Here is a 14,774-nt window from a genome sequence, read left to right on the forward strand (position 1 = left end):
GTCAGTTTTTTCATTCTGCTGTAATTCACTGCCTTCAGGGCCCTGGCGGGGTCCTGCTTGCTTAGTCTGCCTTCACATCAGGCGTAGGGTTGCCTGGCCGGTGGTTTCAGCCATCGATTAGCTCTCTCTGCCGAGCATCGGTAGACCTGCTGGACATCGTGTACTTGGAGTACAGCGTTGCGCCTGTCCATTGATGTACTCTCATGCAGAGAAATCAAGCTTTAGAGACCACGAATTGATGGCATAAAGTTCAAAAGAAAGGTCTGCGCTCGTATGTCTTCTAAACGATCCAGCTCTGGTTTCCCGCAGTCTTGTTGATGATGTAGCCATCTTTGATCTCCAAACCTCACTTGTTTGTTCTCATAACAGTGTCATTGTCACACCGGGCCGCTCCATCTAACAGCTGGACATTTGTACTTTGAGAGAAAAACACAATCACTAACAATTTGACTTCTTTAGACGGCCCCCAAAAAACAAACAAAAAGCCTTTGTAAGAGATACGACTGACTGAACGACTTCCTCAGGAGAGCCAGCGGTATTTCGGTTTTTAATCAAACGAATCGTAATTCTGCTGCGGCGTCGGACTAGAAGAAATGGTCCAACAACGGCTTGGTTCGGTTGGGTTTATGTGGAAAACCCCTTGCCGCAATCCTTTATAAGGAGATTAAAAGATCTGATTGTTCAGCGGTGTCGGAAACGGCAGCGTTGGTGATCAGTCACGTGCAGGTAAAGGGATTTGGGGGGGGAATAGATGAGATGAAATATCTCTTTGGGAAAAAAAAGTTATAAAATTGTCACAGGCAAACTCTCCAATTGTTTGAGTGGTGAAAAGTTAGGACCTTAAGGCAAAAAGTGATTGGATTTTTTTTTCAGGATCTCCAGCTGTATAAAAAATGAATTAGTGTCAGCAAGCAAACCATAAGGCAAGGCTGCACTGTGGAAACTACAGTGGCTCTGCATTGTTTGCCCATACTGTCCCACTGAGCTGCCACTCAAATATTTCTAAACCTCTTTTTTATTGGGGTTTTTTTTTAGATTGGGGTGATTGATATTACATTGTTTTCGTGGGTTGGATCACTACAAATCCATCTGAAGAGAAACCATATTTCATTAAGTCACCTCAAATGGTGAAACTCGTATTTAGATTCATTATATGCTACACAGACTCGTACTTTGGATGTTTATTTCCATTATCGTTAATAAAAATCCAAACTTCAAATTAAACTTAAGTTAAAAAATTCTGTATTTATCTCAAGAGGAAATTAAATTAAATATTCTACTCCTCCAAAATCTGGTTGTGGGTCTGACTCTGGCCGCCCTACATGAACAAATCTTATTTTGGGTCTGCTTGTCTCTGGGATCTCATTTTTTCAGCCATGAAATGAAATCACATTTAAATGGCGCTTTTCAACCCTCAAAGTGTGGTTTGCTGCTGGATTGTAGCCACAGTCGATTTTCAGTTAAATATTTTTTGTTGCGATGCAGCCGCGCCTTTAAGCTGGTTTTATAGTTGACGCGTTGAACCGGGCGCAAGAGGGCACATGCCAAACGCGACGTCATCGCGCCGGCGTGTTGACCTCGGACGGTGCTCTTGCAGAGCATGTTCACCTGCACTGCCATTTATATTTCTGTTTGGTCTGCCATTGAACCTTTCCTGATTGTGTCCTCACAAGTATGACATAAACCTTCACCGAATCCTATCGAATAAAGATGTAAAGACGCAGCTCTTAGATTTTTACATAGATTCACCATGAAAAGCATCAACCTAATGACATCACAACAGCGCAGGACATGGGGAGACTTTCATTACCTTTAGTCTGGGAAAAACATGTCTCGGCTCATTTTTCCCCCACATGGTTCTGCTACAGTCACACCAGCCTTAGCCTTAGCGGCTGAGAATAGGTCACCTCACCCTATAGGTGCAGTTATTCTCTCATTAAAGGGCTGGTGCTGATCTAACTCTGCCACAGAGCTGGGGATTATAATACATCGGAGTTGCACTTATTTGAGCTGTTCCAACAGTCTCTCATAATAACCTTCTGGCTCTTACATTTCCTCTTGAGTGACAGGAAGCCATTATTTAAACCCACCAGAGGCTTTCTGAGAACCACTCAGAAACAAGTAACTGAAATCCCGAACTTGGACCTATCTGACACAACTCTCACAGCCGCGTGGGACTTTAAACCCCTGAAGCTGACCAACCGCAGGGAGGCGGTTCACTGTTCTGCTCCGTTGTCTTCGGTACGGTAACGGCAGCCATAGATACCGTTACCGTGCAGCGCGAGGACGAAAGAAGAGGAGTGTCAATCTGGACACCCTGGTGCACAGCAAGAGAGGGTTTTACAACGAGATGAACCACTGTGATAAACATCACTTAGGACTCAGTGTGAAATATTGACACACTGTTTTAGTCAAAAAGCTTTTTAGTTTAGCTTGTGCCCAGTTCCCAAAACTGATATGTTGCCATGTAGCCCAATGATTTCCAATTTCTTCTTTTTTTTCCACTACTGTTTTTCAGAATTGTCAGATAAAGTTGCAGCATGAAGGAAAAACATGCTATACAGCAGCTATGTTCTTTTTATTATTTATACGTGGGGGAGTACAAAGGAAAGCCCTTAAACTTGTGTGGTCTGCAATTAGTTCTCACATAAAGAGGAGCTAGAAATATAATTAAAAAGTTGAGTGAATGATTTCCCAAAAAAACTCTGGTGAATGTAATTGGAAAACTTCTCCTATGTGTTCTGCTTAGGTGATGATACACAATACTGAGTTCATTTTAACAAGATGGGACAAGGTTTTACAAATTACAAACCGTGTTTTACAGAAATCTGTATTCAGTATAAAATATTCTAGTCCATTGGCGCCTCTGGTGTCTAGTTCTTAGATTCTCCTAGTGCCAAAACAGTATTAAAATTCTCCCCTTTTGTGCTTTCACAAATGTAATTAAAGTTTCATAAATCTCATGCTGTTTTTAAAGATGTGTTTTGGGTTTGTAGAAGAATCCAGTTCAGGTTTTAGCTGCTAATTTAGCTATCTTAGCACTGTTAGCAGTTAGCAGCTTTTCTAAATTGTTCGTATCTTGTCTTGTGTGTCTGGTTGCGAAAAACACAATCTGTCTTTTTGGGAAAAAAACTGTTTTGACGCACCTCCTGTTGTACCTAGCTAACTTGCTAACATTGCCAATTTGTTAAGTTAGTTAAAAGTTAGCAAAGCCAATTGAAATCAGTGTTTTGTCACTTTCTGGCTAAGTAAATATAATACTACACATTTCAATTTTGTGGCTGAATATTGCATGGAATACCTCTGCTACTTTTTAGCAGAGTTCCTAGCTTTAACTCACCATTTTGTTTTTAATACATCATGCTAGTTTTATGGCTAGTTTGTTGGTGATGTATAAGCTGTTTTTTTTACAGTATTACTCAATTCTTCCACAACTGTTGCTAGCTTACTTGCCAAGAGGCTAGCAAAGCAAAATACAAACATCTCAATGGGGTTTTTTCACCACTGCAGCTATAAAGTACACATGTCAATTAGCTGCCACAGTATGATCTGACTTGAAGGTCCTAGATGATGTATTATCTTTTGTCAGTAGGATTTTTCAGAATGCCTTAGCGCCCAGATTGGCTCTAAACACAACTCGATGATGGCCCCCCACTGTGCTGGACTGTTATCAGGCTGCACCAGCACAGTGATAAGCTGGTTTACCCGTTCTCTGGCTCTGCCGCAGACATGGCTCCACGACCACGTCAAGCATCTGTACCTGCAGGATAAACAGCGGTTAGCATACATTACACAGCCCACAGAGGATTTTTGACAGCGTTTCGAACAGTTACTGTCCCCAGTTGCCCCTCGTTCAACTGCCTGTTGTTCTCCGTGTTTGCCTTATGTTGCATATTTCATTTGCTTGTAAGATTTTGCTTTGTGAATAGCATGTGGCAGCTTGACAGAAGGATGTGACCTGGTTTGGCTGGCTCCTTGAGATTCATTCGATTAAATTTGTGGGATTTGTTTAGCCCGTCTTTCATAGAGGGACAATAGGATTGGCTCAGTTTTTTGGAAGGCCACTTTAGCTTCTGCACATGCACGGCTGCCATGCGTATTTATTTAGAAATGCCACCTAAATGTCAAAATCACTGAGCAATAATTCTTGAAAGAAAAAAAGATTTCACTCCTCATGTCCTCACGTGTTATAAATATTTGTTGGGTGGGGTTTATTTGATTTTATTAGGTTTTGATTGATAGGTTTATTCCATCAAATCGTTTTATTTTAGTAGATATGCTAAGACAAACAGCAGCTGCTGTTCTGCTGTTTTCATTGTGTTTTTATTGGATGGATGTCCCTGGAGATGTGTACAGCGAGCCTGTATGGCACACTTTCTGCAGAGGTTCCTTTTACTGGATGAGATAAACTTCATTTAAACTTTTACTAGGCGCTTTTTCTCTATTATGTTTGTGGCCTAAACAAATTCTTTAAAATACATTCGGTGCAGCAGTGCTCTTTTGCTTACAGCCATCACTTCATTTTTAGCGTTAACCTTATTGACTCTCGGTAATGTAAAGCCAGCCTTTCCAGCTTTCCGGCGTAAGCCAAATCCGCTTTCATGTGAAGACAACACACACAAGAAACGATGAGTCAGATAAGAGACAATGCGCTCCCACAAATGTTTTTACAACATTTAATCTTCCTTAAAACCATTGTAAAACAAACATTGCAGTCCTAACAGACCATTAAAGGGAACAACAAAGATTTACGGCGGTGACATATTGTTTGTGGGGTGAGGGTGGTCTGAGTATAAAAAGAGGTTTGTGGGAGTCGCATGAAAATTCTCATCTCGGTTGTGAATATTGGGTAACAACCTAACAGGGAAATCGGAGCATTCATCTGATTAAATGACTTGCTTTTACAACTATTCCTGTGTCAGTGTTAACCTACCTCACTGACAGGTAACGCCATACTTCTGAGTGAGGCTGACTACTAGTTCAACTGCAATTCTTTACTGCTATATTTCCTTAAAATCAAGGTACACTTGTCAACATATTTGGAGCACAGATATCTACAATCAATTAATCTCAAATTTTTGCAACATTGACGGAATAATGTCTTCTCTAGTATGACATCTAGTGGCTACATTTGAGATAGCAGTTGTCTTAATTAAAAAAATAAAAAGTCGCCATGTTGTGACAGTAAAGTATGCAATAGATAGATTAGGACCTTCCACAATGGCTCTTAATAACTTTGGCTGGTTCTAAGATGTTAAAAAAACAACTAGTACTTTCAATTATAGGTATAAAAAAATGCAAGATTTAGCAGTTTTACAGTTTTTGCTTTGAATAATTTAATTGAATTTCCACAACAGAATGACACTACAAGTACCAATGACATTTTGAAAGAACTGTCCTTTTCTTTAGCCAATATCAACATCCCATGTAAGAATTATATCCATCTGGTTTTGCTAACATCTTTTGTTTGTCCTGTATATTAAAACCTTAAAATAGAAATAAAATGGTGATTCTTTAAAAATAACACTTTTCCTATAGTAGACATATATAAAACATAAAAAAATGTGTCTTTTGTCTAAATGAGTTTTATTTATCTGGATTGGGGGCAAATATGGTTCTTTGAATGGTAAAGATTGCAGATGCCTGGTCAAAAACAACCAATCAGAGCCCAGATGAGCATCTTAGCGCTGTTCTTCAACCTTATGTCTGCTGCTCAGTGTGCTAATGGTATTTCTGCAGTTAGCACGGGGAGAAGGCAAAGGAGTTTGATTTTTATTTATATGTTTTTTTTCACAGATTATACTCTCAAGACAAAATAATTTTAACAGATATGTAAAAAAAATGTTTTTAAATAAAGTTAAATACTGGAGCTTTAATAAGGCAATAAAACCACGATACCTAATTGGTCAAAGAGTTTTAACCTGTTTAACCTTGCTTAACACGTCATCAATACCAAGTTCATCTTTTTTTTTTCTTTTGATCTCCCTCTTGACTTTCTGACTGTCTGTGTGTGCGTAGACTTTGACTGGACCTACTTCTGGTCCTGGAGTCGCTTCGTGGACTACCTTCAGTGCGTGCTGGCCTTCACGCTGGTGGCGGCCTACGTCACCTACCTCCTCCTGGACTCGGTGCTGTTCGTGGAGACCCTCGGCTTCCTGGCGGTGTTCACCGAGGCAATGCTGGGAACGCCACAGCTCTACTGCAACTACCAGAACAAATCCACAGAAGGCATGAGGTAGGGACTCAAAAAAAAAAAAAAAAGTCAATACACAGCTCAGTTTTGAAACGTAGGATAGGAAATAAAAGCTTTGCGTCATGGAGAAAAATGGAAAGCATTTCCATGTCACATGGCTTGTTACATTTCTACAATGCTTTCTTAGACTAAACTAAATGTAAATGCTGTTTCCCTTTTTTCTGTTATAATTTGTTTTATAATGAGCTGAAACTGTGGGTTTCAGTATAAAAAGAAAATATCCTGGAAGAAGAAAAATAGCGTGTCGTGAGGGATAGCCATCTTCCTGTGGCTATACAAAGAGCTCATACACAGTTGAGGGAAACGCAAACATTTCCTGGTGAATAAATTTGGATTAGCGTTTGAGGCGTCTCAGATTGTCGGACGCTGAGTTCTTGTTCCCGTTTGAAAGATTTACTTCATCAAAATCCCAAAACCCCACATGGGGAAGTCAGAGCACCAAAAGTGAACAGTGAGATTCAAACCTTTGATTTTTCTTCCCAGGATTTGGCAGATATTTGTTGTTGTGTGGACTAAATCCTCCTCAGCATTGCTTCTAACCAGTTTTTTGTTAATCTGTGGAGAGATGGAAGTATGGATGGATGAAGAGATGCTTTTTTTCTGCTGGAGGTGTTCTGCTGATCCACAGTTCTTTTTAAAGCATCCCTAAGGTGGTTATTAGATTTCAGTCAGGCAATATGCGGGCAGCTTTTACTCCTCTTCTTTCAGAAAAAAAATCTATTTTTTCAAACTTGTAGGATAGGATTTTTTATGATCAGACAAACTTGTTTAAATAAACGCTTTCACGTCTTTCTCAATTCTCTAAATCAAAGTAGTTCAAACTTTTTTGACAAAATGATCAAAACAGGCAAAAAATAAACTTACATTATTTAAAAAAAACTGCATTTTGTTACCTGTTCAACAATAAACCAAATATGTAGTGCTTTAATTTAACAAATACAAATATTATTTGAACCTGTTTTTTGAGGTGTTTTTGACACCTCAATAAACAAACACACTGACTTCACCACTGCTTCTGTACTTTGGTTAAAAACCCCATAATTCATCACAATCAGAGGTAAGGCCAACCTCTTACACATCAAGCCACATCATGCATACAAATATGCGCATGATGTGGCTTCAAACTGAGCTGAGGATCAAAAATAACACCAAGACCTGTGATTACTAGACAGAGGAATGCAGACATGTTTGCTGCTTCCATGCCTTTATCTCCTGTAAACTGTAAGAGAAGAGAATGATGAGGTCTCAGATACATTGCTACCCCAACAGCCGAGTATCATCAACCTATCAATGAAGTTAGGTCCCATAGCTGCTTACAAAGGTGCCACATATAAATGAAAAAGAAGGAGTACCAGAACTGATCCTTGGGGCACTCCATAGGAGACAAAATGGGTCAGTGATCTGGCATGTCCAATGGAGGCAATTTCACATCTGTTCATCAGGTATGACTGGAACCAAATAGGGAAGTGACACTTTTGAATTATATATCCATTTTGGAGAAGGTTCAATTTTCTCCTACTTACTTGTTTTGCCCTATTAAATTGTGTCAAATTGCAACTAATCATTTTTTACTTTGACTGCAAATAACCCCATTGCCTTCAAAAAACACATGGTATTAAGTATTTTTCTTAGTATCAAGTTTGAATTTTTAGCATTGTGACAACCCTGGTAGAAAATAATTTGCGATGATCACAGGTCTTGATTTCTTGACAGGCACGGGGTGGAAGACTGTTTGACTGTCATTGGGTCTTTCTTCCAATGTTCAGAGTTGCAGGCCAATCTGAGGCAAAACTAAACAACATCAGCTCCGTCTGTGATTACTGATGAAGTCATCCTGCTGATGAGAAAATGTTTTATTTATGAGTACAACTTCCAGCCCCGGCAGCTCTTAGGGGTTTTGTGCTGTCACTCCCACTGAGCAGTGCCTTGCTAATGAGTATATTGTCTTTCAGTTGATCATTAACACTGACACGTGTTTTTGAGCTTAGTGGAGCCCGGTGATGTAGAAGTAAGACAGGGAACCCTTACGGTTTGGCAGGCTTGTGTTAATTGGACCTGTTAATGGTATTCCCTAAGACTAATGCCTCATTTAGGCTCCTTAATGCATCAAGTTTCAGGCTCTAATTAGCTGCTTTGATGTACCGTTGATTTTATTTACTATTTTTAAAAGCATGTGGGTATATTTGTTCAATCTACAGTAATAACCCCTGGAGACATTTGAAACTTTGAATGTGGCGCACTTTCAAATCATCGGTGAAAACTCATCATCATTATCGGATTCAAAGACTGTTGTTAAACCCAATCTAATTTAAATGTTGAATTTGTTCAAATTAAATTGACTTGATCAAAGAGATGATGTTTGAACTTGACTATGAGCTCACGGCCCTAATGAAAAGCCTTTTTTAAATTATTTTTTTTGCGCTACATGAATGCCTCGCGCCCTTTTCCCGCCTCTCTGCTGGTTGGCTTTCAGGATCAGACGGATTACTGGGCTCCTGCCGGGCTGCCTGTCCACTTAACGGGCCACGTCGGCTCCCACGCTGGGCCTGTCCATGCTCTATCTGTCCTCAGCCTGATTTTTCGTCTTCGTCTTGCATCTACGACGCCCAGCAAAGCCCTCTGAAATCTGCTCATCCTTGGTTTCTCGAACTCTGAAAACTGTAGCTGTTGTTTACAATCTGAAATGAAACTATTCACCTCTTAGCTCATTTATAGCTCACAGTACAGCCGCAGACCTAGATCTGGGTGCCGATGGCATCGTAATGGTGTGCTAAAAACAAAGGCTCAGTGACTCACCCTGAGAAACTGAAAACTATTCCTGCAGACATTAATTAATCCGATCATGTAAGTAATCCTGGCATTGTGTTCTTTCCATCAGTATCTTCAGCTTTTCTTTTGAGTGAATATGGGGGACCAATATGTAGTTTTTACCTTTTTTGCCTTTCTTTTTGTTTGCTGTTTTGCTTGTATTTCTTTCTAATTAATGTAAACTGCCTTGTTGTTGAAAATGTGTCGCATAAATAAAATTGGCTTACCTACCTTACCTTTGAATGATTTGCAAACGGAGACTATTTTAAAATTTTAAGTGAGAAATTTTCACTACATGCGTCTCCGTTACAAATGTGTGCAAAGCTTTGTCGATGTTCCGCCAATTAAAAAAAAAACTATACTCAAACACACACACACACACACACATGCGCACGCACACACACAATTTTACAATTACGGTAAATAAGAAATACAGTTAAAATCATGTCGATAAGTCATTAAGAAACAGTCCACACCATGATCCGCCTACCACTTCCTGTCGTCTTCGTCTTTGTTGCCGGTAGTAACATCCGGTTGTTGGTCACTTGAGTCATGTGACTGCTCTGAAAATTTAAGTGCATGCAACATTTTTCTTCTTTTACTTTCTTAGTTACAAAATTGACTTTGTAATGTTTTTTTTTTTAAATAAACGCATCACAATTTACTATTTCAAAAAATTAAGCCTTCCAGCCATGAAAAGCCCATCTAAAAAAAAAACATCAATAAGATGATCCAAATCTCACACAAAAACCTCAAACATTACTTAGGTTAATTAAAAGACCATTTTTATATCGAACAAATGGTTGAAATGAAAGCAATCAAACAAAACAAATAATCTCTCTGGTACATTGTATTACTTTAAAACCATTGTTGTGTTGAAAGGATAAACATAAAATCATTTGTACAATTCATCATTTCAACTGTTTATGTGAAAGTGATATTGATTTGAGAAGACTTTTAATTTTTATTCTTTTTTAAAAGTAGGATTTAGTAATGGGAAAATAAATATGTAGAAAGTTTCTGAATTATGTTGTCACACACTGAACACTGAATCCAGACAACTTTGTGAGCCAAAAGAAACCAATGTTAGCCGTTCAGTCTGATTTTATGAGGTGAATAGTTTTAATGATTTGTTCAGGAAGGAGGAGGAAGTCAGGAGAAACGTAAATGGAGACTTAAAGGACTGACATCATCAAAGTGTGTAAAAACAGTGTGTTGTCGTCCTTCAATTAGCAGGATTGGAGACTGACTATTTGGGACAAAAACTGGCATTCAAAAATCAAGACTGTTCAGAAAGAGCAGGAGTTTCTTAAAGAGACGGCGGGCCAATTTCAAGGCGCTAAATTATGAAGTGAAATTTTTTTTTGGTCATATTTGATATATATACAGCATTTTTAAAAATACGTAATACGTATGTCAGCATCCAAATATGAAAGTAGCTGTAAAAGAAGTTTTAAAGAGACTTCAAGGTTTCCCCCAGAAAACCTGCTAAGCCCAATGGTTGGGTGCTAGGGCAGTCATTCATTCATCTTGTTTTCGATTCAAAAAATGTTTAAGATTGACAGGAAATTTTAAAATATCACTTGATAATGAGGCATTATTGAAAGATTGGAAGATTAATTCCTGTACACCAACTATAAAGTCTTAAAAAATGCAAACATTTTGAAAGACTTAAATAATTAAGCAACGCTTAGCCTGGTGGGGACACCAGTAAAGCCTGGTGGCCCGCCAGGCTTATAATACACTGGGGGAATCGCTGGACTTTAACTTTTTCAATCAGAAAACTTCCTTTGGAAATTACTTGAAAGGCAGGTTGTGATTTATCGGTTTCAAATCTCCAATATGTTTAGCGTTTCTAGTTTTAAAAATAGGATAACATTTACTCTTTAAGCATTATTATATTTGCATGGGCTTTTATTACTATGTCGTCATTATGTTCTGCATGGCCCAATTCAAGACGACTTAAAATAATCCTGTGAAAGCCGCCCAGTTAGAGGCCTGAAGTTGAGTGCTTGTTATGCTGTGTTTCCCGCTGTTCTCTCCTTCCAGTCATCAGCTGCTGCAGCCGCACAAGGCGTACTGTAGGACACTGTCATTTCCACTTCTGTTTATTGTTTGTGTCCTCTCCTCCCCGTGCGCGCAACCTGTTGAGTCTGACAGGCTGTTGCTAGGTTACTTTACCTCGCCGCTATGTTCCAGGCGTCTGAGAAAGAATGTGAAAAACCTACAAAGCGAGGATGTTTTTACCTTCATATTACATATTCTTTTTATTATTTAAAGGTTAGAGCATTAGTTGGGCGTTAAGACTAGGCTTGTTTTGCGTTCCAGCTACAATGAAAGTAGATTAGTTCAAAGCAGGAGGTGAGTTTCAAAGAAATAATAAGGTTGAGTTTTTGAGCAAAAGTGCAGATGGATTTGTGCAAAAGCAAAACAGAAATGTGAGAAAAGCAAAAATAAAAAAGATGAGATTAAATAATTTTTCTCTTCATTGAGAAAAATGTGCATATGTTGGAAAGGAATTATATAACTAATTTTCAATATGTCACTTACAAATTAATGCTAATGCTAAAAACAGATACAGTTGTAAAAATAAGATTGGTTTCACATGTAAGTATCAGACAATCACCCAAAATTAAGAACATTGGGGCCAGTTTACCCCTGAAATAAATTATTCCTAAGTCATAAGATCAGACTGTTGTCATGGTTTCATTTGTGAAATAAGAGATTCTTTTGGGTCAAACTGTTGTAATGATGAAGGCTTTTTTAAAGGATCTTTTTAGAACAGTGACACATGAGTGTTTGCAAGCAAAAGTCAGATTTGGAAGGTTTGATGTCGCTACCATGAAGAGACATTTCACGTGTTCATCATCGTTCCAATGTTTGTATCTTTTTGGAAGCTTCCCTTCCCTTCCCAGTGGCAGGGAATGAAGTCCAGGGAGGACAGGAGTAAGAATGACTTATGCTGGATGTCGGCAGTGTGTACACACTTCGGTGCTTTGCCATAACACCTTGTCAGAAAGTCGACAAGCAGAGCCGTTTTTAATCATGAAATATGAGTTGGTTTCAGGTGGGAGGGTGACGGGTCCTGCTCTGTCCCTGGAGCTCGGCGCCGGAGGTGTTTGCTATTTATCTGAAATTAATTCACAAGCCACAGGTTCTCTGTTCATCTCAATGATGCCGTTTGACAACGGCGACTTCTCTGTTAACGTAATGGGTCCTTAGAGGTCTGCAGTAATGCCACTAATGCATTGTGTATGTGGGGATAGCATCAATACTCTGGTAACCCCCAGGGTCGTTACCCTGGTCTCCTTTCATTGTTTGGATGGTGCAGTTTGTCTCAGTTCAGTTGAATAAGACTGAGGTAGACTTCTACAGTCTGGATCTTTCTACCTGTGCAGTCTGGGCTTAGTGCTATGTGTTTCTAATTTGGTCAAAGCTAACCTTTCTTAGCTAAAGCTAACTTTCAACTGATCACAGTTTGACATACATATAGAATTGAAACATATGTCTTGTTTGCTGAGTTCACTGAATAACCTCAACCCTTCACTATGACAATGGTGCAGAACACATCTAAGCAGAATGGTGTTTAGCTAAGTTCTCTACATATTTGTTAAAACTGTCGCTGCATCATGACAGCATGTCATGAGACTGATAATCTATGAAAACATTGTTCTCCTCCAGCTCCTCCCTGAGCTGCTATTGCCGTCTGGAGAAATGCATCAACCTGAATCAACCAATCAGAGCCAGGAGGAGGGTCTTAGCGCTGTCAGTCAATCTCATGTACCTGCTGCTAAATGTACTAATGGTGGAGAAACAACTCGCTGTTTATTTGTCGTCATCAGTGGCCATGCTAACTACTCAACAGGATCTGCTATCTGCAGGTGAGGTGGAGTGGGAATGAGCAGCATCACATGAGATTGTGACTGACGGCACTAAGACCCGCCTGGCTCTGATTGGTTGTTTCTATTTAGCAGAAACAGAAATGAAAAAGGTCAGCCACACCCATAATTAGTGTGTAACCCTCGTGACACACCCCAAACCTTTTGCAGTTAAAGCTGCATTATGTAACTTTTCTGGCTTTTTTTTTTTTTTTTTTACATATTGGTTAATATTATCATTATGTAGTATAACAAAGACTGATAATCAGCACATACATGAGGTTGATTGACAGTGATAAGCCCCGCCTCCTGGCTCTGATTGGTTGTTTTTGACTGGGACCAGTGTGTTTCTTCATAGTAACAGAAGCTCAAGGAGATCAATTTTTTTTTCATAAACCGTCTGTCTCCTAAAATCACGACACGGTGGTAGATTTAATAAATAAGGAATAAATAAAAAAACGTATTTGTGTAAAAGTCACATCCTGCAGCTTTAGTCAGTTTTCAGAGTATTTAATGCATGAACTCCTCTGCCTATGCCTGGCTCTTTATCCCTTGTTACTCAATTAAAAGAAATCCTTTCTGACAGAGTTGGAGAACTTAATGATCATACATTATTCAACAAAGTAAAATATAATATAAGAGCTCAGTGGTGCCACTGGGTTTCTTTGCAACAAGCTCCTTTGCTTACAACAATTAGCAAAATCTTAATTGGCAATTCATTTTGAGCTCCCTAATAAGTTCCCTTAAAGCCGCGCCCGAACACCGGCCTTTTTGTCATGATGGATGAGCAGCATTCAGGAGTTGTCATCAGTCTCTTGACGCTCAGGAGTGCACATAAAACCAAAGCAAGACTATCTGAGCCAGTGCTCCAGTGAATACTTGTGAAGGCTGATGTTTTATGTGTGACATTAGGTCAGGTGGAGGGTTGTTGGTACGGCTTTGCTGGGATGTGGTCATGTTTTCAAGCTGCTGCTATAATTACCTGGTCCCGACACACCGAGACGGGCCATAAATGAAACACGACCCACACTCGCACGCGAACGCAACACGGAGAGCCGACCGGGACAACCGGCGAGCCTTATAAGGACAGCGGTGTTGAGCTGCATCCCGGTTTACCAGATAACAGAGCCAGAGCCTTATTTAGGCCCGCAGGCTGCTCTCCTCCACACCCAGCAATGTGCTGCAATAGATGTGAACTGACTGGCGTTGCTGTCAGCCAGCAGCTCCCACTCCCTGCTTTCCAACCAAATGACCTGGTCCGCGGCGAAGCCCTCCGGTTCTCTGCTGAGAAACTCTTCAGATCATCTGTCCAACCCATCATCTCTCCATCTGCTCTGAACACTCACGGCTCTGACGGATGAAAGGGAAAGTTGCTTCTGTTCCTTCGGGGGTGAAAGTCCAGCTGGGCGAAGCAGCAACAAAGTCCAAAGTCATTTGCGAGGGAAGGTCTCGGGCTGTTATGTGGCGCGCAGTTCTTCCTCTAAATGGAGAAAACACATCCATGTGATAAGTCGCAGCTGTGATTGTTTCATATTTCAGAACAAAAATTAATCTCATAACTCACCTAAATTATTAAAGATTGGCGGCGAATATTGCTGTCTTTTTTTTTCTAGCGGCATGTTTCCTGTTTAATATGCACAAGAAAAAAAGCTTCAATGTGTTGGAACTGTTGCTGCTGTTAAAGCTGCAGAGGACTGGCATGAAAGGATGTTACTTAGAGGAATTAAATATCATCATAACTCATGCAAGGTTCTTCAAAGAGTAGTTATGGATCGTGATGCTGTGAGCAGGAAAGATCTCCAGTAGTGGTCAGTATACCAGCGATCTGAAGAAGC

General features: G+C 39.8%; 1 protein-coding gene and 1 long non-coding RNA gene across 3 annotated transcripts in view; one reads left to right on the plus strand and one right to left on the minus strand.

Annotated features, from left to right (window-relative positions):
• LOC107837670 (uncharacterized) overlaps positions 1–8,528 on the minus strand; it is a 13,828-nt gene extending 5,300 nt beyond the window's left edge. Inside the window, exons 1-2 of the long non-coding RNA XR_001663710.1 lie at positions 8,515–8,528; positions 7,261–7,262 (exon numbers count right to left, since the gene is read on the minus strand). This is a non-coding gene — a long non-coding RNA (uncharacterized LOC107837670). The remainder of the gene's footprint in view (positions 1–7,260; positions 7,263–8,514) is intronic.
• slc66a2 (solute carrier family 66 member 2) overlaps positions 1–14,774 on the plus strand; it is a 29,243-nt gene that overhangs the window by 5,236 nt on the left and 9,233 nt on the right. For both annotated transcript variants that reach the window (XM_007564683.2, XM_007564684.2), the window contains one exon: positions 6,019–6,235. In XM_007564683.2, coding sequence (XP_007564745.1) covers positions 6,019–6,235 — 217 coding nt within the window. The remainder of the gene's footprint in view (positions 1–6,018; positions 6,236–14,774) is intronic.

Source organism: Poecilia formosa, unplaced genomic scaffold (genome assembly GCF_000485575.1).
Source record: "Poecilia formosa unplaced genomic scaffold, Poecilia_formosa-5.1.2 Scaffold165, whole genome shotgun sequence".
Classification (NCBI taxonomy): Eukaryota; Metazoa; Chordata; class Actinopteri; order Cyprinodontiformes; family Poeciliidae; genus Poecilia; species Poecilia formosa.